This window comes from Gnatocerus cornutus, chromosome 8, assembly GCF_029298725.1.
Source record: "Gnatocerus cornutus isolate USDA-ARS CGAHR chromosome 8, icGnaCorn1.1, whole genome shotgun sequence".
NCBI lineage: Eukaryota > Metazoa > Arthropoda > Insecta > Coleoptera > Tenebrionidae > Gnatocerus > Gnatocerus cornutus.
In genome coordinates this window covers 7953970-7981213 of record NC_142240.1, presented here as the reverse complement: position 1 = coordinate 7981213, position 27244 = coordinate 7953970, and the positions used below count along the sequence as shown (strand labels likewise).

The 27244-nt window shown below is 34.6% G+C and overlaps 2 protein-coding genes, 1 long non-coding RNA gene and 2 pseudogenes across 7 annotated transcripts in view; 3 read left to right on the top strand and 2 right to left on the bottom strand.

Annotated features, from left to right (window-relative positions):
* Window positions 1-6: 6 nt before the first annotated feature.
* On the bottom strand, window positions 7-7073 carry LOC148169420 (uncharacterized; annotated as a pseudogene). Its single transcript, XR_015770536.1, has 5 exons — window positions 6978-7073; window positions 3278-3375; window positions 2739-3136; window positions 2272-2691; window positions 7-2159 (listed from the first exon to the last, which is right to left on the bottom strand). The product of XR_015770536.1 is annotated as an uncharacterized LOC148169420 (transcript).
* Window positions 7074-7493: 420 nt separating this feature from the next.
* Window positions 7494-9889, top strand: LOC148169419 (ribonucleoside-diphosphate reductase large subunit-like; annotated as a pseudogene).
* Window positions 9890-12344: 2455 nt separating this feature from the next.
* Window positions 12345-13197, top strand: LOC148169418 (uncharacterized). Its single transcript, XR_015770562.1, has 3 exons — window positions 12345-12726; window positions 12784-12875; window positions 12929-13197. It is a non-coding gene; the product is annotated as an uncharacterized LOC148169418 (long non-coding RNA).
* A 3552-nt stretch (window positions 13198-16749) lies between these two features.
* LOC148169417 (disheveled-associated activator of morphogenesis 2-like) lies at window positions 16750-17138 on the top strand. Its single transcript, XM_088044192.1, has 2 exons — window positions 16750-16891; window positions 16941-17138. Exons 1-2 carry the CDS (start codon window positions 16769-16771, stop codon window positions 17136-17138), a joined length of 321 nt encoding a protein of 106 aa, XP_087900318.1. The 5' UTR covers window positions 16750-16768.
* Window positions 17139-17995: 857 nt separating this feature from the next.
* The window catches only part of tho2 (THO complex subunit 2-like protein), a 36767-nt gene continuing 27518 nt past the window's right edge, over window positions 17996-27244 (bottom strand). For 2 of the 4 annotated variants that reach the window (XM_088043957.1, XM_088043958.1), the window contains exons 16-20: window positions 23518-23676; window positions 23400-23457; window positions 18409-18482; window positions 18300-18361; window positions 17996-18147 (exon numbers count right to left, since the gene is read on the bottom strand). In XM_088043957.1, coding sequence (XP_087900083.1) covers window positions 18117-18147; window positions 18300-18361; window positions 18409-18482; window positions 23400-23457; window positions 23518-23676 — 384 coding nt within the window. In that variant the 3' untranslated portion in view covers window positions 17996-18116. Of the gene's footprint in view, window positions 18148-18299; window positions 18362-18408; window positions 18483-23399; window positions 23461-23517; window positions 23677-27244 lie in introns of all 4 variants that reach the window. The other 2 variants (XM_088043956.1, XM_088043955.1) reach the window with 1 other exon arrangement.

Sequence of the window (27244 nt, the reverse complement as noted above, 5' to 3'; positions counted from 1 at the left end):
TAACCTCAAAAATCGCTACATTCAATTTTCTCTAATTTTCTCCCTAAAAATTTGGAAGCCTGATTTACACCCAAAAAATTTTGAAAATTTACACAGGAGAGGGGACTGATAGCAATGAGCTGCACTTTAAAGTCCGTTTTTTTTTTAAAACCACCAACACCGCAATCTTCCCCTGCATTACAACCGGCAACGTTGCCTAGGGAGATTTTTGGTGACAAAATAGTTGTCAAATTTTTGACATTTCTGAAAATTAGGCAGTGTTTTCGTTAAATTGTTTCTTTTACAGCCTGTTGGATTGCGAACCAAATGATTTAATAGTGAAAAGACTCGGCATAGCCTGAAAGGCTGTTTTGTGTAATCAAATTGTCAATTAGGGAGTTAACCTATTTGATTTTATCACTAAAAAGTCACCATCGACGACGTTGCCAGTTGTAAAGTGGTAGGAGAGTGCGGTGTTGGTGGTTTTTTAATAAAAAAACGGACTTGAAAAATAATACGAAAGAAGAAAGCGGTGGTTTTAGTGACAGGTTTATTTTTTTGTTCATGTGAGTTGGTAGAAGTGTCACACACGATACCCACGTCAAGTTGCCCCCCCATTGGCTAGTAAATTAATTTAAACAGTGCTATTCTATTGTGCTTTTATTGTGCTTTCGCTCAAATTTATTGTGCCTTTTCAGTTTACGAGATATTTAAAAAATTCTTGAGAGGGGGGGGCAACTTGAAGTCCAGCCGACAGCTTCACCGTTTATTGGTAAGTCTTCGACTCATAGCCCTGTGGCCAATTGACAGAATAACAGGGCATTATTGTGTGACATTTTATTTCAAATTTTTTCTCAAAATATTTTATTATTAATACAATATACAAAGACTCTTAGATTATTTTATCAACTATCTGAAATAAGAAAATATCTAAAGAAAACTTATTTGTTGCCATATACAATTTTTGCTTTGTTTATATCAATATTGTCGACTAAGTAATTCGCTGCCACATGCAAGTTTTTTTTAAACACAACCCAACATAGATTTTGGTTCCAACATATTTATACTCGTCTTTGTCAAAAATCTTGTAATACTTTTTGTCAATAATTTGTTCAAGCGCAGCTCTTGAATTTTCCTTTGCTTTATCCTCGTTGAGAAATTTTAATTCCAATATGAGTCCACCTGTTCCACGAGTCACACAAATGTCACACTCGTTTTTTCTTCCACGTTTCTCTTTTCGCTTACTTTGAGAACCTGTCTTGGCCTCGCGTGGATAAAGCTTCTTCAGCTCGTCGGTATCTCGCAACTCTTCTGATACATTCACAACTGCCCTACTAGACTGTGATGTGAGAAGCTCGTTATTATATGTTAAAAATAACAGGATGTGATGTAACTCTGATTCATTAAATGGAATTACCGCATCACCTGAGAAAAGAAGTGAAACCGCATTAACAAGGTTGCGTATTGCTTCTTCATATTTTTCAGTTGTCCCTTCCTCAGATTCCTCTATTTCACCTTTTTCTTCTTCATTACTCCTTATTAGTAGCAGTCGATTCAGTGCTTCTATGTATGTCTCTATATTCTCACGTTTGAGCTTATATTTGGTTTCAAAAAGCGACTGAGTGTAACATTTACGTTGGATTTCCGTCTTCATCTCAAAGTTTGGGATCTTTAGGACTACAGTATCCCCATACTTCTCAACTGCATTCAACAAACCCTCATCCCACAGTAGCTGCAAGAAGAAATCCACTTGTTTCTCATTCAACTTTGTAGATGGAAAAGAAATCGTATTTTTCAACTCCAACATATTTTCAACATCTGGCTCAGCTACTACTATTGAAATATTCTCGCCATTAATAAGTTTGTTGATTATCTTATATATCTCATTATGCACAAGCAATTGTTGTAAAAATGTCAGTAAGCCTGACTTGGCCCAATAAGTGTCAAACATTTTTTTTCCTTCTTCAATACTGTTGCTCAAATAGTTTAGAACAGACCAGCTACTGTAAATCGTTACCCCATCTTGATGTAACATTTGGTATCCATTATACCACTTTTTAACACCATTAAAATCATTCACTGCTTGCAATGCAGCATTCTCCAACAGATTATGTACTTCTTGTTCTGTGAATCCATATGTTTCAGAAAACAATTTTTCTTGGAGGAACAGAGCAATTCTTGTGTTCGCTTATCAGGCGTATATTCCTGGGAGATTGATTGTGTTCGCTTATCAGGCGTATATTCCTGGGAGGTTGATTGTGTTCGCTTATCAGGCGTATATTCCTGGGAGGTTGATTGTTTATCTCCCAGGAATATACGCCTGATAAGCGAACACAAGAACTAACTAATGAACGTTGCAGAAACTGGTTCCCCTTCAAGCCTGCTGACAACATATCCCTAAGAAGACGCATGAGGTATTTCAGGGTTTCATTATCCACCGTGCCTGTAATAGCTTTCACAATGGGCGCGTCGGCCTCGTCTACAAGTATAACAACTTTCTTGTTAAAGTGATCGTACAAGATTTTAGACAAGAATTTCAAAGCTTTTTTTACATTCGTTTCAGACAATTCCTCCACCCTATTAATCTCATAATATTTCAAAAACAGTTCGATGTCCTCCAGTTTCTTATTTTTGAAGCTCTTAAAACCATCAGGAGCGGTTTCAAGCAGGTAGAAATGCTTTTTGAATGTCTCACAAATAGCATCCTTTAGGACTCCCTAATGTGTGAGAGGTGAAACAAGAACAGATATTCTAGGAGTTTAGATATTCTATCTGTTCTTGTTTCACCTCTCACACATTTAAGACTCAACGAAATCACTGGATATTGACCGCAATGTTGCTTAACAAATCCACCGTGCTTTTGACCCAGCTTTAATTCCATAAACATCTTGTAATTATCAGAACTGCCTGGATTTGAAATTGGCCTTCCATCTTCATCCATTATTGTCATCAAAAATACCTCGAGCATATTCATAAATGTTGATTTTCCAAAGCCCCTCGGGGCTGTTATCTGGACCCCAGATGCTGAACATTCAAATAAACGTTTTATGCCCTCGCTCTTATCTACAAAGGTGAGTTTTGTTCTGGCGACCTTAAAGTCCTCTGTAGTTAAATCGGCGACATCTGATGCTTTTAATGAATCTGGTATGTGCAGTTCCTAGCAATGAACCACACTTACATATGCATGAAAAACAATAAATCAGCAAAACGAATCAAAGAATAAAACAGAACGCACATGTAAAACAAAGACAAAAAACTACATTGCCATAATTATCTTGATCAGTCAATTCGTTATTACCTCTGTTGGTCTATTATCAGTTTCTTTGTCATGATCCCGGTTGACAGATTCACCCTCGGTATTAATTCTTCTTCTTTTCTTCTCTCTCTCGTCCATGTCTATAATAGAAATATTAGTAATGAACAAATAAATTAATAAACATTAATGAGCGCTATTGCGAATTTATTGGATTATTAATATATGTATGTAATAATAAAACACATAATAATAGTGGAACTAAACAGTTTTGGAAAGATTGCTTGAAATCTCATGTTTTACCCCGTAATTGCGTGTGTTCCTATAAATCTCCTATTTTTAGTAATCATATTTCGTAAATATGTGAATTTTCTTTTAATCATCGCTCTGATGATGATAGCATTGCTATCGAAACGCGCGTCAGCATTTTTTGACAAAATTTGGTGTTTGGGAATAAATTGTAATTTTGATAATTCTTTTTTTAAGTATTTATTTCTCTGCATAAGTGTCGTGGACAGCGATATGATGGAGCTAATAACATGAAAGGCACTTATAGCGGAGTTCAAAAACTCCTAAGAGATATCGAGCCAAATGCGGTGTATGTTCATTGTGCTGCTCACAGTTGTTTCTAATTTCAGTATCTTGCAACCTGTCACTTTGCAAAATTTAAATGATAACGATTTGTTAGAAAAAGCTTTAATATTTGTCAATTTGTATAAAAAAGATAATATCGATCTCGTTTGCAAAGGAAATTCTTAGTTTTCGATCCGCTTTTCGACATGAAATAGAAACGTCATCTTCTATAGGAGAACTGGCTGACTTATTAATTATCAAGAATCATTTTATGTCTTCAAGCTTTTCTGAAGTCTGCACTGCATTTCTGCTATTTATTACCATCCCTGTAACTACGGCTAATGCCGAGCGATCATTTTCAAAATTAAAATTGACAAAAACTTATCTAAGAAATGGGACAGGAAAGGTTAAGCAGCTTAGCTGTTTTGTCCATCCAACATTCCATGGCCCGGAATTTGAACTTCGATGAAGTAATTAACACTTTTGCCGAACAAAAAGCCAGAAAAATAGAATTTTAATTATCTAAATTTGATTCTAAGACAAACATTGTAATTTCAGTTAAATTATTAGGTAATTGTTATAGTTATAACGTTCGTATGTACAGCCGGGGAGAAAAAATCTTAGACGTGAATGTCATTTAACTGTCGCATGGTGTGAAACCCCACTTAGAAGTACTAACCTTAATTGTCAATTTTGACAGTTTTAATTTTTTAATTTCTAAATACACTGAATTTCCAATATTGCAAGAACCTGAATGTAAATTATACCGCTCTGTTCTAAAGAGATTATTCTAATTTTATCGACTTTAAATACTTCAGTCATGATAATTTTTAATTGACAACTTGTCAATACTTTGGTGTTTTAAACGTCAGTAATGACAATGACAGTAATGTACAGACTACACTCAAATTTTTGAAACGCCAAAAAAATCATCAATCAAGCCATCCAATGAATTTGCCACGGGCCTCAAACGGAATAGTTCCGCCACTGCGTGCAATAATTATGATCCTAAGAAATTAGCAGAATTAAGGGGATATCTAACAAACTGTAACGGTAAATTCTGCTTCAAAATTCTGCGTAAAGGAAAAATTATATGAAACATTTTAAACATCCAAACGTTAAATGCAGCATCTCCCTTCAACCCTCATTATTTGTAGACGGCACTCTTTTAGTGAGTTACCCATGGTCAGTCTGCTTACTACGGTAATAAAACCATAAATAAAAACTACTTGTTAAAACCCCAGCCCGAGTGGTTTAGATTATTATTACCATCATCTTGTGGCCAGGACAATAGCTAATAGTTTTGACTGCACTGATGGCCAAATTATTATTGCCCATGGCCAGTAAATCTTAAATACTTTGCTAGTTGAGTCCGATACTTTACAAATTACACCCGTGAAACTTAATAATTACAATGTCTCATTATTATTATTTAATGTTTATCTTTATAAATAAATTAAATTTTTCCCGAAAAGGTGGGATTTGTGTAATTGCAAAAATTGAAGAATTAATGGATGCACTGGGATTTTCGAATTTTGTCCAAGATTTTTGTGAATGTAACAAAAAATAGTGAACATAATTATAAATAATTAAATTATATATAATAATTATATTCTGTTGCTTTAGTGATTGATATATCTTTTAAAACCTTTAAATTACGAAATTTTTTTCAGTCTTTTCACCACCCCAAAGTTATAATTTTGACAACAAGACGTTATATTACTGTCTGGTTGTTCTCAAAATACGTATGTGTGAATTTTGAAAAGTTTACGCATGTGAAATGCTAAAAATTATTTCGCTTTCAGCCAAGTTTTCGTATTTAATTAATCAAAAAGTCATTAAATATTCACTTTACAAAAATTGTATATAGCATTTAACATAATGCACGAACAGATTCATATGCAAAAAACAGAAAGCAATTTACTCAAATAGTTTTCGAGTAATCGTGTTTGGAAAAATACATTGAATTTGCCTTATATTCAAATTTGTTCGAGATCCCCTTAAAAAATAAAGATAAAGACAAATATTTATCACCTAAAACTATTCTAAAACAATTTAAAATCCTAATTCATCAGATATAAAGTCCAAAATTTTGAAATGATTATCCTCAAAGCTACGTTCAGTTTGAATGAAAGAGAAAAATCTTGTTTCAGGCAAATTTAAGATTTTGTGTGTTTATGGAAAAGCTTCAGTTGTAAACTATCCCTTCGGCTACAAAATTGATTTATGGTACCCGCATTTCTACCTACCAGACAGACCTCTGTGGTACAGAGAAAAGAGATGTCACTGCTAGACAAGGATAACATGCTTCGAATATGAAATTTTCCAAACACAATTTCTCAAAAACTATTAACTTTAAAAAAAATCTGTTTAGTCGACATTATGTAAAATTAGTCTAGGCATGTGGAATGCTAAAAATTATTTTGCTTTTAGCCAAGTTTACGTATTTAATTAATCAAAAAGTCATTAAAGAATCCGTTTACAAAAATTATATATAGCATTCAACATAGTGCACGTTAAACAGATTCATATGCAAAAAACAGAAAGCAATTTACTCAAATAGTTTTCGAGTAATCGTGTTTGGAAAAATACATTGAATTTGCCCTATACTGAAATTTGTTTGATATCCCCTTAAGAAAGAAAGAAAAGAACTCTGAAAATATTTAAAAGAGCAATAAATGAACAAACTCAAAAATTGTAAATTAAGCGGAAAGTCAAGTATTGTTTGATTTGGACAACTTTTCTCGATCATGAAACTACCAAACTAAGAATGGAAATAACTTACAGTACGAGTCAGCCAGCTTTAAGCAGATATTTCCTCTGCGATATTTAAAAACCTTTTCAAAAACACAAATTCAGATAATTGCCTACCTGTTAGTTTTAGGTTAAGTACAACACGTGTTACAACTTCCCAGCAATAGCATAATAAATACAATTATTCTAGTTATTAATTACTACCATGTTTTGGACGTGAAAGCAATGTTTTTCTTTTATGACACTGAAAAACGGTAATAACCAAATCTCTGGTAATAACAATGTACCACGTTCGTTGGTCAGGATTCCGTTATTTGATTTACTTTAATTTTAGTCACAACCGTTCAAAATGAACAGAATGTCAGACGAATTATATTTTACTTATAACATTTAATAAACATCAAGACATTTTACTTACACAGTAAGTTCAAATATGCGAACACTAAAGAAAAATAACACACTCCAACCGCCAATGTCAACTGGACGAACAAGTTAAATGGAAACTGTATTATCGACTGATACAAAGTCACTGAAATTAACACAGCAGGTTTGCTACACAAGTTTTGAGCCAATAGAAGCAGGCCTCTTGAACTGGCGATGGAGGGAGAATGTCTGATTGGCGGGTAATTTTTATTTGAATAACTGGATAGAACAGGGGTGTCCTCACGTTTTTTAGAGATAATAATTTAATATCCACATCAGCAAGCCGATGTCTTTTATACATATTTGTTAAACAAGAAAAATGGAAAGCTGGAAATCTACATTACAACTGCTAGTAAAAGATCTTGGACACACCCCTAAAGCAGCCCAGCCCCTAATTCTGACTTTAATAAATTTGAGTACAGTCCTGTTTGGTAAGAACAGGTGTTCGATTTACCAGAAGGCGCCACATTCCTACTTTCTGCACTCTAATTGGCTATTGCCATTGCAGCGCGAAACCGACTTGTCAAACGTTAATTGTTCGTTGTACTTTCTGTTATTTTGTTTGTTTTCACCCTTCATCGTCTAGTTGTTCTCTTTAATTTCTTGATTGTGTTGTGAAAACGTCAAACATGGTCAATACCCCAACGAAAAACTACGTTCTAAAGCGAGGTAAATACAACGAAATTGAGGTTATGCTCAAATCAAGGAGTTATTTTTTATTTAGACGGCAGAAGGGAACAGGTGTACCTGGATAAAATCACATCCCGTATTCAGAAATTATGTTACGGCTTAAATATGGACTATGTGGAGCCGGTAATTACATATACCCCATTTTTTGCAGAAAATACAGTTTTTTCCTAGGTGTCGATGACTTTAAAAGTGATCAGTGGATTATATCCAGGGATTACGACAGTCGAATTGGATACTTTAGCAGCCGAAACTGCAGCTATGATGACGACTCATCATCCAGATTATGCTATTCTGGCTGCTCGAATTGCTGTGTCTAATCTTCACAAAGAAACAAAGAAGCAGTTTAGTGGTAAGTGAAGAGTAGATCTTTATGCCTAAAAGTAGTGTTTTACTATGTAAATGAACATTTTTTCCGCTCCCCAACCTACTACGAGATCCTTGAAACCAACTAAATTAATTCTAACAAACACATTTTAATTAGTGATTAGTGCAGTGACCCTATGTTCTCCAACAGATGTAATAGATGACCTCTACAACACCGTTAGCAAAAAAACGGCCGAAAAACCCCCATGATCTCCGATTTCCACCACTCAATCGTGATGAAAAACGCCGACCGTCTCAACTCTTGCATCATCTACGACCGCGATTTTTCTTACAATTACTTCGGTTTTAAAACTCTTGAACGTTCCTACCTGCTTAAAATCAATGGTAAAATCGCTGAGCGTCCCCAACACATGTTGATGCGCGTTGCTGTTGGCGTCCACGGCGAAGACATCGAGGCGGCTATTGAAACGTACAATCTCATGTCGGAACGATACTTCACGCACGCGAGCCCCACTATGTTCGCTGCAGCGACGCCAAACTCCCAACTTTCTTCTTGTTTTTTGTTGACAATGCCGGAAGATAACCTCGAGGGAATTTACCGGTGTTTGGTTCAATGCGCAAAAATTTCGAAAACCGCGGGAGGGTTAGGAGTCAGCGTGCATAATATCCGAGCTAAGGGAACGGAATTTACAAATACCACTAAGGAGAAGGTGTCCAAAGGTCTTGTTCCTCTGTTAAAAGTCTTTAACAACTCGGCGAGATACGTAGATCAAGGCGGTAACAAGAGACCTGGAGCTTGTGCGATTTATTTAGAACCGTGGCACGCCGATATTATGGATTTCTTAAACTTGAAGAAAAATACAGGGAAAGAAGAGGAGAGAGCTCGAGATTTATTCTACGCCATGTGGACTCCTGACCTCTTCATGAAACGCGTGGATGCTGACGAAAAATGGTCACTGATGTGTCCTTACCAATCTCCAGGACTCGCAGACTGTTGGGGCGAAGAGTTTGAGAAGTTATACCAAAAATACGAAGAAGAGGGGAAGTTTATCCGGCAGTTACCAGCTCGTGATGTTTGGAGGGCTATTTACTCATCACAGGTTGAAACAGGGACTCCTTATATGCTCTACAAAGATGCTTGCAACAGAAAGAGCAACCAACAAAACTTAGGAACCATCAAGAGCAGCAACCTTTGCACGGAAATCGTTGAGTACACGTCCAAGGACGAAGTCGCGGTGTGTAACTTGGCCTCCATCGCCGTGAACATGTTTGTGAACCCCGAGCGCACTGGTTACGACTTCCAACAACTCAAAAAAGTAGTCAAAGTTGTTACCAAGAACCTCAACAAAGTCATTGATGTTAATTATTATCCCCTGGAAGAAGCGAGGAATTCGAATATGAGGAACAGACCTGTGGGTCTTGGTGTCCAAGGCTTAGCCGACGCCTTCATTCTTTTGAGGATGCCATTCGATAGCGAGAAGGCGAAACTTTTAAACACTCAGATCTTTGAAACTTTGTATTACGGTGCTTTGGAGGCTAGTTGCGAAATCGCGGAGAAAGATGGCCCTTATCCCACATACGTAGGGTCCCCAGTGAGCAAAGGAATCCTTCAGTACGACATGTGGAACGTCAAGCCGACCAACCTCTGGGATTGGTCGTGTTAGCGTCCGTTTGACCGGGCCCCTTTTGATCCCAGTCCGTTCCTGTTGGACCAGGGCGTTGGCCACAATTATTCGGGACTCATCGGGTCACGAGTTAGGCCAGCGAGTACCGCCACAGGACCACGGGAGTACGGGGACCCATGACCGGGGGCACTTCGTCTGTACCATCGAACGATACTTGTTTATGACTGCTCATGACTCAAGAGTGTACCAGAAAAGCATTAAAGCTTAATTTTGAAGTTTGACCTTTTGGTTTTATTGAGTCCTTAAATAATTTCTTCAAACATCAGAAGTGGGATAAAAGACCCGAGTGCCAGTGGAAATAAACCCAAGTGCCAGTTATTTTAGTTTTGCTAGTTTCTAAGTTACGTTAAGTGAAAACAAAAGAACAATGCCCAAAACGGGAGAAAAAGCTCGTCGCAAAAGAAGTCGTACCCGGAGTCCGGAGTCTGACACACCACGACGCAAGAAGGGACATCGTAGCCGGAGTCGGAGTACGCACCGACGTCGGCGCCATGAGTCCCAGAAGGCTTCTAAACAGCGTAGCCGTCGTGAGGGAAGCTACACCCCTTCTGGCGTCCCTGACAGCGTCAGCGAGACCGTGTCCCGTCTGGGTGAAGCCATTGTAGACGGGATGAGTAAACTGACCGAGAACCTGGTGGGCCACTTACAAGTGGAAGATGTAGTGGACGTCACAAGGGTGCGGGAGAGGATGACGCAGTTTACCGATCAGTACCAGGCTGAGCAAAAGAGGCGGTTTGATCAGAAGCGTTGTCCTGCGCATCCGTATGCTGAGGGTGATTTGGTCCTGGTTCGAGTGACGAGTACTCCGGGCACAGGAAAAAGTCATAAGTTGCTACCCCGGTGGCGAGGACCGTTCAGGGTTGCCAAGGAGTTGGGCAACGAACGCTACGAAATTTCAGATATTCCTGGGAGTAGTCGCTCGAGGTTGAGGTATAACGGTGTGGCTGGAGTCGATAATATGAGGCCATGGATCCGTTATGAGGACCAGCAGAACTGAGTTGCATGGGTGGGACCCATGGGCAGAACTGAGTTGCATGGGTGGGACCCATGGGCAGAACTGAGTTGCATGGGTGGGACCCATGGGCAGAACTGAGTTGCATGGGTGGGACCCATGGGCAGAACTGAGTGGCATGAGTGTATCTCATGGGTGGCCGGAGTTCCATGAAGGCCGGGTGGACTCAGTTGGACTCAGTTGGACTCAGTTGCAGAGAGAACTCAGTTGCACAGGTGGGATCCTGTGGTTCACAGATGTAGTCTGTGGTATGCGGGTGCATCCTGTCGATCACGGATGTGATATGGGGGTGTATCCCGTGTCAGGGGTGGTTGTGAGTCCACTCCTGGTCAGAGTAGTTACGGTTCCGGTCTCGGTGGTGTGAGGCAGCGGTGCTGACAGTTGCGAAGCTGGAGTTGGTCCCCGGGCGCCCGTTGCGAGAATTGGAATTGGCATGGTGCAAGCGACGGTGCGCGCCATTAGGCCGCAGGAAGATGAGTATGTAATGAGTAAATGGAGTGATGGTTAAAAGTTATACTCAGTAAATGGACCAATGGTTGTAGCTGTATTTGGAACTAGTGGAAAAATTGAGACCAGTAAGCCAAATAAGTTGGGAGATCTTTGAGATCTGGAGACCAGTCAGTCAATTAAGTTGGAGGTCTAAGCCAAATGTGATGGAGGTCTGAGAGCAGTTCCGAGAGCAGTCAACCAGATGGGGTCGCGGAATACGGGGCAGCTTGTACAGCGGGTTCGCGGTTGGCTGTCAGCGGGTAGCCGCGGATTGTCCGCCACAGGCGAGAGGAAGTGCTACTCTGGGATCACTGACTGTGCTAGTTGCAGGGTGGTCATTAGAATAAGGCATGCACTAGTTTAATTACTACATTAGTTTTTAAGTATCTTTTAAGTATTTTTAGTTTCGTTTCATTTATTAGTATAGTTATGTTTTGATACTAATAAACTTGGCCAAGTTTGTTCTCCTCTTTACAGGAATTTAGTTGCTGCAACATGCATACACATCTGTAGTCGAATGGCGACGATTCCACAGCATTGCATTTTTTTTTTCTTTTGTTTTGTGTATAGTCACAACTAGAGTTTTTAGACTTTCAATTGAGTTTCAGTCCACCACTGGACTTGGAGTGAGGACACTCTCAATGTCAGGAATGGCCGAATGTTAGCGTCCGTTTGACCGGGCCCCTTTTGATCCCAGTCCGTTCCTGTTGGACCAGGGCGTTGGCCACAATTATTCGGGACTCATCGGGTCACGAGTTAGGCCAGCGAGTACCGCCACAGGACCACGGGAGTACGGGGACCCATGACCGGGGGCACTTCGTCTGTACCATCGAACGATACTTGTTTATGACTGCTCATGACTCAAGAGTGTACCAGAAAAGCATTAAAGCTTAATTTTGAAGTTTGACCTTTTGGTTTTATTGAGTCCTTAAATAATTTCTTCTAACAGTCGCTTCTTAAACAAAAAATCGCGAAACACGGCGTACGAAACTCACTCCTCCTAGCCCCCATGCCGACAGCCTCCACTGCTCAAATCCTCGGTAACAACGAATCCACCGAACCCTACACATCAAACATTTACGTCCGCCGCGTCCTCTCTGGAGAACTCCAAGTCGTGAATCAGCACCTCCTGATAACACACTCCAACCGCCAATGTCAACCACGGGGGCGTCACTCTATAGACCCTTGTGGTACCTTGTGGAGATTGATCGACGGTGGCGGACTCTGTGTTTAAGTCACATAAGTTTTGCAATTTTGATGATGAAAGAATACAGATTTCTAATTTACCTTAATTGAGGAGGATGCATATAATTCAAAAAGAGAAACAAATACAATGTTTATGTTTTGTTCAACGGAAAGTTTTAACATGTGTTGTGTTGAATTTTAAGTTTTTAGTTTTTTCTCGAGTTTTCTTCAGTTGTAGTGTTGAAGTTTATAAGAACGGTTAAAGTTACACTGGTCATCTTGTTTTGTTGTTGCAATAGAACTGAATTTATTTAATAATTAGTTCAGGAATGACCATATTTAATACCAAGCTACGATCGGTGAGTATTATTAATCTAAAATGTATATGCATATTTCAATTATTTATTAATTTGTAGAATTATTTACACTGGAGTCTAATAAAGAGACCAGCTATTTTCATTTTTTACCAGAGATGCACCAACTTGCAACACTTCAGAAAAATTATTTGGTAAATTTAACATTGTTAAACTTTAGTTAATATTACAAATAATTGTATTTTAGATACAATAGAAAAGATGCAACAACCAGAATTAAGAGTTCAACACAATTCAAGAAACCTTTATGAAGAGTATGTGGAATATTGAAAATTCAGCTCTTTTTAAGTGAAAACATTCCAACATCTTAAACATCAATGTTTGGGGACACTCTTGTGAAATTTTGCTTCTGCAATCGTTATTGAAACATACATTTTCAACGTCGCGAGTACTACAAAAAAATAGGTATGCTTATGAATCGTTGTAATATGTATTTATATGTTGGGTATTTATTGTTATTTATGTTTCTATGTATAATTGTATAATAAATATGTTACATTGAAATAGCGTTTTCAATTGAAATTAAATTATTACAACCAGTGAAAAAATGCCCACAGTGGTTCGTGTCTTATCTAAGGTAGCTGGTTTGTGTCTTCGGGAATAAGTAAAACTTCTGTGACTTTTTTATAGATGTCGCCTCCGCGCGTCATTTCCGAAAATTTACTATAGAGTGGGCTATCTATTTACTCCTTCATCTAAGATGTCAACTGGACGAACAAGTTAAATGGAAACTGTATTATCGACTGATACAATGTCGCGTGCCAAAGTTACTGAAATTAACACAGCAGCATAGGGATTTCGATTTTTATTCATTATTATTATTAAAACGATAAATTATTACAAAAAAAACTTTTATTATTATTGTCACTAATTATTAAAAAAAAGTTGATAAGGCAAATGCTGTATTTATCATACATATACAGGGTCTATCAGAACTGGCGGACCAAAATCATCCCATGGATAAATGATCTTCTGCAGATAAAGAGAAAATTGTTTAAAAAAATCCATTCTTGTCGGCTTTTAAAATAAGAACGGTTTTAATTGACCAATCGTGTTGTAGATGTAAAATTACCTTAAAACATATATTTTTTACCATAGAAACCTATTTAATTGTTGCAAAAAATAATTGACTGTTATGTCATAACAAAGTATTTCTGACAATTAGACAGTCATTCCAAACGTTGATTTGTGGTTTCATTGTATTTAATAATTAATTATGTTTACCCCGGAAGAATATTTTGATATGGTCTTGTTGTATGGAGAGTGTAATCGCGGTGCAACAGCTACTATCCAGCAATACGCACTTCGTTTTCCAAATAGGGAACAGCCTAGCCGAAATGTTATTTTAAGATTAGTACAGAGAGGAAGAGAATCTGGTAATTTAAAGTATGCAGAAGGGAGGTTGGGGGTGCCCCAAGAACTGCGAGAACCGTGGACAACGAGGAAGCGGTTATTGAGATTTTTGAAGAGGAACCTGAAACGAGCATTAGTATTGTGGCCAGAAATCTTGAAATGTCCACCTCTTCTGTTCAACGTATTCTTAAAGACGAACGAATGCACCCATTTCATTATACTAAAGTGCAATGTCTTACGCCGGAAGATTATCCTCTAAGAGTGGAGTTTTGTACTTGGCTTCTGCGGGAACATGAAGCAAATGAGAACTTCGTCAAAAGCATATTGTTTACAGACGAATCTTGCTTTCAAAAAGATGGATTTTTCAATCAAAGAAATTTTCATGTTTGGGGGCGAGATAATCCGCACGTCTTCAGGCAAAGTAATCCCCAGCAAAGATTTTCTGTCAATCTTTGGGCTGGAATTTTTGGAAACGCCATAGTAAATTGTTTTGAGAACAAGTTATACGCAATTATAAAACATCACATTCTTTCAGGTTGGCCCGTACGAATTTCCCGCCAGACTCAACGGCCAAATTTATACAAATTTTTTAGTTGATGATTTGGACATGCTGCTAGACAATATTCCTCTACAAAGATTAAGAAATGTTGACATTAACAATATTTGGTTCCAACATGATGGATGCCCAGCACATTTTGCAAATGTAACTAGGAACCATTTAGATGTTAGATTTCCTAATGCATGGATAGGCCGCGGAGGCCCAAGACGTTGGCCCCCCAGGTCGCCAGACCTTACGCCCTTAGATTTTTTCCTTTGGGGACACGTCAAGAATTTGGTGTACCGAAATATGCCTGAAAATATTAACGTGTTAAGAAACCGCATTCAAGAAGCATTTGCTTCAATAACAGCTGAAATGGTCAGTAATGCTAGGGCAAGTCTACTGAGAAGAGCTGCTCTGTGCATTCAAGTGGAAGGAAGAAATTTTGAACATTTACTTTAAAAACTATTTACCTATTTTTTCAAATTTATACCGCTAATTCATTCATTTTTGTTATTTCTGTATTCATTTACTAATCTGTTTTTCGGATTCTGTTAATTTTAAAGTTTGAGTTTATTATTTCATTTTGTTGGTCTTAAAATAAACTTGTCAATTTTTATGAGAAGACGTCACCTAAAAAATTACGTCAGTGTAACAACAATGCAAAAATATTTAAGATGCATCCATAGTTACAAATAAAGCAGGAAAAGCTAATTTTCAGGTAACTTAACATCAGCAACACGATTGGTTAGTTTAAATTGTTCATTTTCTGATCACTATTAAAGATGGATTTTTTTAAACATTTTTCCAATTATTCCCAGAAGATTGTGAATACATCGTTTCATTTTGGTCCGCTAGTTCTGATAGACCCTGTATAGTAGTAGATATATATTTAAAATTTTAAATATATTCTAGGTTACGTATCCAAAATAACTCAAAACTGGGAAATACTTCGGTATGACCTGCCTCGCATATAGTGAGTTTCTTTGGAACTAAGTGTGATTGTTGATATAGCGCGGAGCTTGGGGTTTTCTCGCGCTCGATCCGACCCAACCCGACCCGACCCGAAACTAACCTCTTCGCCTTTCCCCGTCCTGCAATCGAGCGCCGAGACAACCCGAGGCCCTCAATTAGCAATGCTAAGTGAATGTGACACGTGGGTCCGCCCACTCTGACGTATTACACGATTATTATTACTACTCATATTATATTATTATTATTATTGCTATGTATAGAGCAGTTAGTGTGTATTTATTGAATTTGTTTGAGTACTGCTGGACTCGGTCCGCAACGTGGTTCCTAATATATTTCATATCGTGAAACAGATGTTGACTTTTATACATTTTCCACTTTTCCTTCTTTTGTACGACGAGCTCTCTAATTTCGGACAATACTCGCTCTCATACATAACGCTTCACCTGTTTACAAAGATGCATAACCTTAAATCCAACTAACACGCATGCTCTCCTCTTCTTTTTCGCACAGCCAAATTATGAATTTATGAATTTTCATACTACATAGTTGTTTCTATAATTTCATACATCAAGCATTATGAAACTTCGATGTGCTTGTACTTAGCACTTTTAATAACGCTCTTCTAATTGTAACCATTTTATTATCCTCTGTGCGAAACAAGCAGGTAAAAATTTTAGAAGAAATCCCTTGATTTACAACTTCCAAAGCTGGTCAAGAAACCGCAAATGAGGGTACGCTTATAAATCAGCCTAGTCGTAAATTATCTGCAAAGTTCAGAGCTTCGATTGAAATTTTTTTAGTTTATCTCTCTCATAACTAGACCAATTTTAATGATATCGATTTAAATTTAGCGGGAAAGTGATTTTGAAAGTATTCTTTACTAATTCTAAGTTTAAAAATTCACAAAAATCGGACATAAACTTCTATTCGTAAAACTACCCCTAAATTATCGAATTTTCAAGTCCTTTAACTTTTAAATTAAATGTTTTTTCCAATGTTTGATTCTTAGTTTTAGAAGAAAATATGAATACAAGCAGTTGAGAATAAGAACGAAACTGATACATGAAAAAATAAGCGAAATATTTAGACGATACTTTACATGGGATTCTCCATTAGAAAAATGTCTTGGCACTCGCCTTAACCGCCCCTAACAAAGCCGCAATGCTGAGTTTGCCATCGCAGAAAAAATGGCAGATTTATTGCTCAAGAAAAGGTGGTGAAGATACAGTGGACCAAACACACGCTCCTGAGCATTATATCGAAAGACTAAGAACTTTAGCAACAGTAAGTGTGGTCGATCTGCAATCAGTTAATTGTCTAACTGTGCTTTTAGTTGCAATTTCCGGAAAGCAACACAGATGAAGAGGTGAGATCGAGGACGAAACAAATGGATGGTCTCAAAACGGCGCTTCGGACGTCGACGCACAGTTTTGTCATCAAATTTATTGAACTTGATGGCTTGTCGGCGCTCTTGGACTGTTTGGAGCGGATGGACTATTTCACCTGCATACAATTTGATTACAATTTTTGACAATTTGATTACAAAAAACGGTCTTTTAGGCGTGCCGAGTCTTTTCACTATTAAATCCTTTGATTTGCAATCGAACAGGCTGTAAAAGAAACGTTTTTAACGGAAACACTACCTAATTTTCAGAAATGTCAAAAATTTGACAATTATTCTCTCACCAAAAATCTCCCTAGGCAACGTTGCCGGTGAAGATTGCGGTGTTGGTGGTTTTTAAAAAAGAACGGACTTTACCCCTAAAATCCTTTCTAAATTTGAAGATAAAAACCGTAAAAAATTGACCAGTTTTAAAAGGAGCAATTTTAGAGACGAGCAGGATTTGAAAGAGATAAGTTAGATACCTGTAGTGAATATTTGTCAATTTTGTTCAATAGATGGCTCCACAAGCAACTGTCAAATTTTTTAAGTTACAGTGGCGGCCAAAATGAGGTGGTACAAGTTTAGAACCACATTTTTTCAAAAATTGAGCTGTTTAAAACAAGCTTTCAAAGGAGGCAAATGTGATAATTCAGTTAATTCTCCACTTAAAACCGTCAGATTCGGAGAGATCTTATCTTATCAATTTTATTTTTAAACTGTAGAAAAAATTGTTTATTAATTTGTACAAACAAAAGCTCAAAAATTAAAAAAAGTCAAAATTCAAAATATGAGCAAATTTTTAAAGTTTTTAATTTTGAAATTGTGCCCGCACAAGCAGAAATGAACAAACTGATTTCTTCACCAATAATGGCAGATATAACGTCAAATGTTTTGAAACTAAAACAGAAAAGCTAAAATTTTGGGTAAAAACTCAAATTTTATAATCACCAGCCCAAAAACAAGTAGGAATTAACAGGAACTTAGAAAGGCAAAGAAAGTATGAATTTTTGATTTAAATCATAGTTTAATATTCTACAAATCACATCAGTAACGTACATTCCATATTAATACATTTTAAGAAATTACTAAAATAAAATTTAAATACATCGCCCTCTTAAAAAATTATCATCTCCTTTTATTTTCGGCACTTCTTCTGGTAACTCTCATTAAGGAAAACACATATCACAGATTGTCATGAAATGGAAATGAAAAGACGATCACAAAAATGATAAAACCCAAAACTGAAAAGAAATTTAATGGAAAAGTACAAATGAAAAAACTCTTTAGAATTGTTTATAAAAAGGATATTGTTTTTCTCTCAATTCCATTCGATCATCGTGCGACCGCTCCCTGGGATATGGCGACAAGTCCTTGAAAAAAACAGTTGAATTGAAGAAAATTAATGATGATCACTTACTCTAGATCTGTGATGTTTTTCTCTTGGATGGACGGGTTCCATGATCTCTCCGTTTTGATGCGATAGTTTTGCCGCTGTTGACAAATCAGAAAATTGAAACTGTTGAATGGACACAATTTGGCCAATTTGGCCAATACCATTATAAAACAAGTCCTATATACTATTTTTTCGAATTTGCACCTTTTTTTTAATAAAAAATTTAAATTTTCTAATTCTAAGACTTTTCGTTTTACACGATTGGTAATGGTTTTGTAACCACGACTTGCCACTTGATTTTCAATTCAATTTAAAATTTGACATTTATTGAGTTTCACCTTACGTAACCTAACCTGCATTCACATCTATTATATTTAGGTATATGTTTTGTTGGCCGCAAAGGACAATTCAATTATATTGATACATTTTTGATTCACCCAGCAATTTATTAAACACGAATCGTAAAATCCGAAATGTGAAATTGACCAAGAACTTGACAGCCAGACTAATTAGTTCTGCCAACTCTTTAAAAACAAAATTTCCTACTTGAGTTCTCTTATACCTATAAACGACTCCAAATTGAGTACTCTAATGGACCTATTGAAGCGACAAATTCGAAAAAATTTTTTAATTGTTGATTTTATTGAATTTTTGGATCCAGGCAGTCTTGCCTAGATTAACTTATTATTATTTTTAGCATCATGTTCAAATTTTCAATCAAAATTGTGTTTTACTATTTGCGACTTGTTTACCAAAATTTGCAGTTTTTATAGTGAAATTTCAAATAACTTCCGGCTTCTTTATGCATTGTGCTAAATTTCAAACTTTTAGAGCAAGAAACAGAATTTTTGGAAATTTTTATTTCAGGGCGCGCCTAAAAGGAAACGTTAAATTTGAAAAAGTTACGAGAAATAGAATTTTTAGAAATTTTAATTTTGAAGACGAACTGAACTGTTACAATTTTCATCATTAAAAAGTAAAAGTTTTTCGGTTTTCCTACATTTGATTTGTTTATCAACTATGCTAAATTCCAAAATTTTAACAAATGGTGTAACTTTTGCAGTTTTTCTCTTAAAACGGTAAGACTTTTAGGTTTTATTACTTTCGATTTGCTTATCATCTGTGCCGAATTTCAAAATTTTAGTGGGAGAAAAAGAATTTTTAGAAATTTTTATTTTGAGGACGAATTAAAATTTTACACCTTTTTCTGCAACTTTAGCAGTTTTCATCTTAAAACTATCCACTAGTTTTTATTAATTTTTCCAACTTTAACAGTTAAATTTGAAAGTTTTGCAATTTTCAACCTGTGTATTATATCAATTGTTTAAATTCTAAAATTTTAGAGCTAAAAACAGAATTTTTGGAAATTTTTATTTTGAATTAGACCAGAGAGTTTCACCATTTTTTGTTAAATTTTGGAAACTTGGCTGTTTTATTCTTAAAAGAGTAAAATTTTGAGGTTTTAGCATTTTTGACTTAAATTTTATAAATTTTTGTTTCGAAAACGAACCAATATTATCTTTACTTGTCCGTAACTTTGGCAGTTTTCATTAAAAATCAATAAAATTCGGAGGTTTCACTATTTTTTGACTTTATAAACTGTTCTAAACTCCAAAATATTACAGCAAAAAATTAAATTTTTAAAGATTTTTCAAAAAAAAATTGTTTTGAAGACGGACTAAAATCCACCACTTTGTATCCAATGGTGTAACTTTTGCAGTTTTCCTCTTAATACAGTAAGACTTTCAGGTTTTATAACTTTCGATTCGCTTATCATCTGTGCCAAATTTCAGAATTTTAGTGGGAGAAAAAGAATTTTTAGAAATTTTTATTTTGAGGACGAATTAAAATTTTACACCTTTTTCTGCAACTTTGGCAGTTTTCATCTTAAAACAGTGAAATTTGGAGGATTTTATTACGATCCGCCTGTTTATCATTTCTGCTAAATTTTTGAGCAAGAAACAGTATTTTTGTAAAAATTTATTTTGATTTCGAACGAACATTTTTTCCACTTTCTATAGAATTTCGTAACTTCGGCCGTTTTATTTTTTTTGACCTATTTATTATCTGCACTAAAGTTAGAATTTTAGAGCCCTAAACAGAATTTTTTTAAATTTCATTTTAAAGACCTAAAAATTTTTACAGCTTTTTATCCAATTCCGTAATTTTTGTTACGTAAACCATTAAGTAATCGTAAAATAATAAAACTTTCTGATTTTTAAAGACAAAAATGAAACGTTAAATTTGAAAATGTTATAACGGGAAATAGAATTTTTTGGTATTTTAATTTTGAAGACGAACTGAACTGTTACAGTTTTTATCATTAAACAGTAATCATTTTTTGGTTTTTCTACGTTTGATTTGTTTATCAACTATGCTAAATTTCAAAATTTTAGAGCAAAAATAGAATTTTTGAAAAGTTTATTTTGAAATGGATCAAAAGTTCCATCACTTTCTATTAAATTTCGTACCTTTGGCCGTTTTAATGATACAACAGTGGACTGTTGGGGATTTTATTCATTTCGATATGTTTACTAACTGTGCTAAATTCCAAAAATTTAAAGAAAGGAACAGAATTTTTAGATATTTTTTATTTGTAATGAACCAAAAATTTCCACATTTTATTATATGCCCTTCTTGTGGTATTTTTATGTCAAACCAGTAATATTTCCAATTGCTTGTCAACGACACTGAATACCAAAATGTTAGTCAGGAAATACAAATTTTTATTTACAAAAGAAACAAAAATATTCACTATTTTTTATTATTATTTTTTTTTAACTTTGGCAGTTAATTTTGGAAGTTTTGCAATTTTCGACCTGTGTATTATATCAACTGTTCAGAACAGAATTTTTGGAAATTTTTATTTTGAAGTAGACCAGAGAGTTTCGCCATTTTTACCAGTAAAATTTTGAGGTTTTAGCACTTTTGACTTTTTTTTATCAACTGCGCTAAGTTTAAAAATTTTGGAGCAAGAAAAAAAAAATATATTTTTTTTCGAAAACGAACCAATATTTTCTTTACTTTTTCGGAACTTTGGTAGTTTTCATTCAAAATCAATAAAATTTGGAGGTTTTACTACTTTTTGACTCTATGAATTGTTCTAAACTCCAAAATTTTAGAGCAAAAAAATAGAATTTTTAAAGATTTTTAATCTAAAAGCGAACCAAAAATTTCAAGAATCTTCTATTACATTCCGTGTTTCATCTAATTTTCATTCTAATGTAGTAAAATTTGAAGGTTTTACCACTTTTGACTTATTTATGAAGTCAAATTCCAAAATTTTAGAGCAAGAAATAGAATTTTTATTTTGAAGACGATTCACCAATTTCCTCCACTTTCTATTGAATTTCATAACTTTAGCAGTGTTCATCCTAATACAGTAAAATGAGGAGGTTTTACCACTTTTAGCTTGTTTCAAAATTTTAGAGCTAGAAACAGAATTTTTGGAAATTTTTATTTTGAATTAGACCAGAGTTTTACCATTTTTTATTAAATTTTGGAAATTTGGCTGTTTTATTCTCAAGACAGTTAAATTTTGAGGTTTTTGCACTTTTGACTTATTTATCAACTGCGCTAAGTTTAAAAATTTTGGAGCAAGAAAAACGTTTTTTTAATTTTTATTTCGAAAACGAACTAATATTTTCTTTACTTTTCCGGAACTTTGGCAGTTTTCATTCAAAATCAATAAAATTTGGAGGTTTCACTACTTTTTGACTTTATGAACTGTTCTAAACTCCAAAATTTCGGAGCAAAAAAATAGAATTTTTAAAGATAACATTCCGTGTTTCATCTAATTTTCATTCTAATGTAGTAAAATTTGAAAGTTTTATCACTTTTGACTTATTTATGAAGTTTGCCAAATTCCAAAATTTTAGAGCAAGAAATAGAATTTTTATTTTGAAGACCAATTTCCTCCACTTTTTATTGAATTCCATAACTCTGGCAGAGTTTATCCTAATAAAGTAAAATGTGGAGGTTTTACCACTTTTAGCTTGTTTCAAAATTTTAGACCAAGAAACAGAATTTTTGGAAATTTTTATTTTGAATTAGACCAGAATTTCACCATTTTTTATTAAATTTTGGAAATTTGGCTGTTTTATTCTCAAAACAGTAAAATTTTGAGGTTTTAGCACTTTTGACTTATTTATCAACTGCGCTAAGTTTAAAAATTTTGGAGCAAAAAAAAAAATTTATAAATTTTTATTTCGAAATCGAACCAATATTTTCTTCATTTTTCCGTAATTTTGGCAGTTTTCATAATTCAAAATTCAAAATCAATAAAATTTGGAGGTTTCACTACTTTTTGACTTTATAAACTGTTCTAAGCTCCAAAATTTTAGAGCAAAAAATAGAATTTTTAAAGATTTTTATTCTGAAGACGAACCGAAAATTTCAAGATTCTTCTATTAAATTCCGTGTTTCAGCTTTTTTACTTTTTTTGACCTATTTATTATCTGCGCTAAAGTTAAAATTGTAGAGCCCGAAACAGAATTTCTTTAAATTTCATTTTAAAGACCTAAAAATATTCACCGCTTTTTATCAAATTCCGTAATTTTTGTTACGTAAATCATTAAGTAATCGTAAAATAATAAAACTTCTAGATTTTTAAAGGCGCACCTTAAATGAAACGTTAAATTTGACATTTATTGACTTTCTGAATTTTAACCTAACCTCACAACCTGTATTCACATCTATTATACAAGGTGTTTATAAATGTTTCTAGCATCAAGGGTGGCTATGAAATGTCAAAGAAATTTGCCGCTCATTACAAATGTGGGTTTCGATTTTCAACTGACATTTGGAGTTAACCACCCTTGATGCTAGAAACATTTATAAACACCTTGTATTTAAGGACATATATTGTTGGCCGCAAAGAACAATTATTATATTGATAAATTGACCAAGAACTTGACAGGAAACAGGTGACAGCCAGACTAATTAGTTCTGCCAATTCTTAAAAAACAAAATTTCCTACTATTAAAGCGGCAAATTCGAAAAACAAATTGAATTACCTTTTTCTTCCTCTCTCCGCCTTTTCATGTCAACTTGCATTGCCTCTTCGGCTCTGTCCTGCTGAATGTATAAATTAGTCGGTTATTGCATCGGTTTACTGTGAATATTCAATTTTACCCTTTTTCTACCCAACTTCCGTTCTTTCCTCAGTTCTTTTTCCTCATCACTTAACTTTTCCCTCTTCTCTTTCGTTTTACTCGAGCGTTCTTTTTTCTCCGTTTTTTCCAACATGTAATCGAGTTGTTGCTGGAGCTTCCTCTCTTCGTGTTTCGAACTCTGCAGACAACCAGGGGACGGCATTAGACGTACGATTTGAGACAGTGTCGCACAATAGGTACGCTTGCTTTGTACTAGCTGTCAATGCGACTTGCTTTTGGCACATTAAATCTCTATAGTTTTACAAGGAAATGGATCATTAGGTGGTTTAAACAGTCCTTGCAAACGTGCAGGGGAAATTTCCTTGAATTACATTCGTCTAAATAACTCCATCTTTCCTTGTTTTCCTTGCACGGTCCGTCATGGCAAATTCTCCATCCATTTGGGGTAATCAAGGAAACATTTTATTTCAAGCCAACAAGTACAGAACCTCAGTTCAAATGACGACTAAAAATCAGAAATTTTCCAGGATCTCAAATACAACACGAAAATATAACATACGGGTGCAACACCTACTCGATTGTGCTTTAAAAAAATCATCCTCCAATATCAAACTACAGTCATTAACGCACGATTTTTTTAATATACGCAACCGGAAGGGTCTAAAACAAGCGTGTCAAACTCGCGGTTCATTAGCGTTAATAATTTTCCTCATATCCGCTTTTGAGTTTCACACGCTTGGTCTAAAAAAGCGCAAAATTCAAACTTCGGTTGATCTAAAAGCGGGGAGCTCCATTCTTGTCCAATTAAAGTGAGCCTGCTTTCGCTATCCTTGTCGCACATATCGAACGAGTAACCAATGAGGAACTGAGAAGTCCGCATTTTATTGTCTGTCAATCATTGCAATTTCTAAAATAATTTTCATTTCATTATCTTTCAATTAGAATCGTCCAAGTAGGCGTTGGAATGTGAACTCTGCCTGTCATGTCAACAGTTTGACGTTATTTACGTTATTTAAATTGATTTCTTCCACGATTAGAGAGATTTTTGTACTAAACTTTCTATTTATTCCTGTTAAGTTGGACACTTTTCGAATCAGAGATTCTAAATTTTTAGAATTTACGGGTTTTGATCCGTTCATCATCCCAAAAAAATGGAAAAATTGTAACTTTACAAGAAAATATATATATTTTTTAATTTCTTTCAGAATCACAGAAAAAGTTGCGATTTTTGAAGCAAACTTTCTATTTGGTCCTGTAAGTTGGACACTTTTTGTATCAGATTTTCCAAATTTTTAGTATTTACGGGTTTTGATCTCTTTATTATCCCCAGAAAATTTCAAAATTGCAATTTCACTGGAAGAAATTTAAATTTTTTTTCTTCCATGATCAGAGAGATTTTTGTACAAAACTTTATATTTAGTCTTGTAAGTTGGACACTTTTCGAGTCAGATTTTCTAAATTTTCAGAATTTAAGGGTTTCGACCTGTTATTATACCCAGAACATCGCAAAATTGACTTTACAGAATTTGTTTTTAATTTCTTCCAGCATCACAGAAAAAGTTGGAATTTTTGTACCAAACTTTCTATTTGGTTCTATAAGTTGAACACTTTTTGAGTCAGATTCTAAATTTTCAAGACTTACAGGTTTTGATCTCTTTATTGTTCCCAAAAATTTGCAAAATTGTAGGAATTCATAGGAAAAAATTTAAAGAATTTTTCTTCCAGGATTAGAGAGAAAGTTGCAATTTTTGTACCAAACTTTCTATTTAGTCCTGTAAATTGTACGAATCAAAATTTTTAGAATTTAAGGGTTTCTACCTGTTTGTTTGCTCCAGAAAATTTCAAAATTGTAACTTTACAGGAAGAAATTAAAAAAAAATTCTTCCAGAATCATAGAGAAAGTTGCAAGTTTTGTAGCAAATTTTCCATTTAATCCTGTAAATTGAACACTTTTCGAGTCAGGAATTCCAAATTTCCAGGATTTATGGGTTTTGATCTCTTTATTATTCTTAGAAAATTGCAAAGTTGTAACTTTACAGAAAGAAATTAAAAAAAATTATCTTCACAGAGAAAGTTAAAATTTTTGTCCCAAACTTTCTATTTAGTCCTGTAAGTTGAACACTTTTCGAGTCAGACATTCTAAATTTTCAGAATTTACGGATTTTAATTTCTTTATTATCCCCAGAAAATTTCAAAATTGTAACTTTACAGGAAGAAATTAAAAAAAAATCTTCCAAAATCATAGAGAAAGTTGCAAGTTTTGTAGCAAACGTTCTATTTAATCCTGTAAATTGAACACTTTTCGAGTCAGGAATTCCAAATTTCCAGGATCTAAGGGTTTTGATCTCTTTATTATTCTTAGAAAATTGCAAAGTTGTAACTTTACAGAAAGAAATTAAAAACAATTATCTTCACAGAGAAAGTTAAAATTTTTGTACCAAACTATCTATTTAGTCCTGTAAGTTGAACACTTTTCGAGTCAGACATTCTAAATTTTCAGAATTTACGGATTTTAATATCTTTATTACCCCCAGAAAATTTCAAAATTGTCACTTTACAAAAAAAAAATAAAAAAAAAATTCTTCCAAAATCATAGAGAAAGTTGCAAGTTTTGTAGCAAACTTTCTTTTTAATCCTGTAAATTGAACACTTTTCGAGTCAGGAATTCAAAATTTCCAGGATTTATGGGTTTTGATCTCTTTATTATTCTTAGAAAATTGCAAAGTTGTAACTTTACAGAAAGAAATTAAAAAAAATTATCTTCACAGAGAAAGTTAAAATTTTTGTCCCAAACTTTCTATTTAGTCCTGTAAGTTGAACACTTTTCGAGTCAGACATTCTAAATTTTCAGAATTTACGGATTTTAATTTCTTTATTATCCCCAGAAAATTTCAAAATTGTAACTTTACAGGAAGAAATTAAAAAAAAAATCTTCCAGAATCATAGAGAAAGTTGCAAGTTTTGTAGCAAACTTTCCATTTAATCGTGTAAATTGAACACTTTTCGAGTCAGGAATTCCAAATTTCCAGGATTTATGGGTTTTGATCTCTTTATTATTCTTAGAAAATTGCAAAGTTGTAACTTTACAGAAAGAAATTAAAAAAAATTATCTTCACAGAGAAAGTTAAAATTTTTGTACCAAACTTTCTATTTAGTCCTGTAAGTTGAACACTTTTCCAGTCAGAGATTCTAAACTTCAGAATTTACGGATTTTAATTTCGTTATTATCCCCAGGAAATTGCAAAATTGTGACTTTACAAAAAGAAATAAAAAAAAATCTTCCAAAATCATAGAGAAAGTTGCAAGTTTTGTAGCAAACGTTCTATTTAATCCTGTAAATTGAACACTTTTCGAGTCAGGAATTCCAAATTTCCAGGATCTAAGGGTTTTGATCTCTTTATTATTCCTAAAAAATTGCAAAATTGTAACTTTACAGAAAGAAATTTCTCTTCACAGAGAAAGTTAAAATTTTTGTACCAAACTATCTATTTAGTCCTGTAAGTTGAACACTTTTCGAGTCAGACATTCTAAATTTTCAGAATTTACGGATTTTAATATCTTTATTACCCCCAGAAAATTTCAAAATTGTCACTTTACAAAAAAAAAATTCTTCCAAAATCATAGAGAAAGTTGCAAGTTTTGTAGCAAACTTTCTTTTTAATCCTGTAAATTGAACACTTTTCGAGTCAGGAATTCCAAATTTCCAGGATTTATGGGTTTTGATCTCTTTATTATTCTTAGAAAAT

Bases quoted from the DNA above. Each gene is read 5' to 3' on its own strand.
- LOC148169417 (XM_088044192.1), top strand. From the start codon at position 16,769: ATGCTGAGTTTGCCATCGCAGAAAAAATGGCAGATTTATTGCTCAAGA. The intron at 16,892-16,940 runs GTAAGTGTGGTC...CTGTGCTTTTAG, and splicing joins GACTAAGAACTTTAGCAACA to TTGCAATTTCCGGAAAGCAA.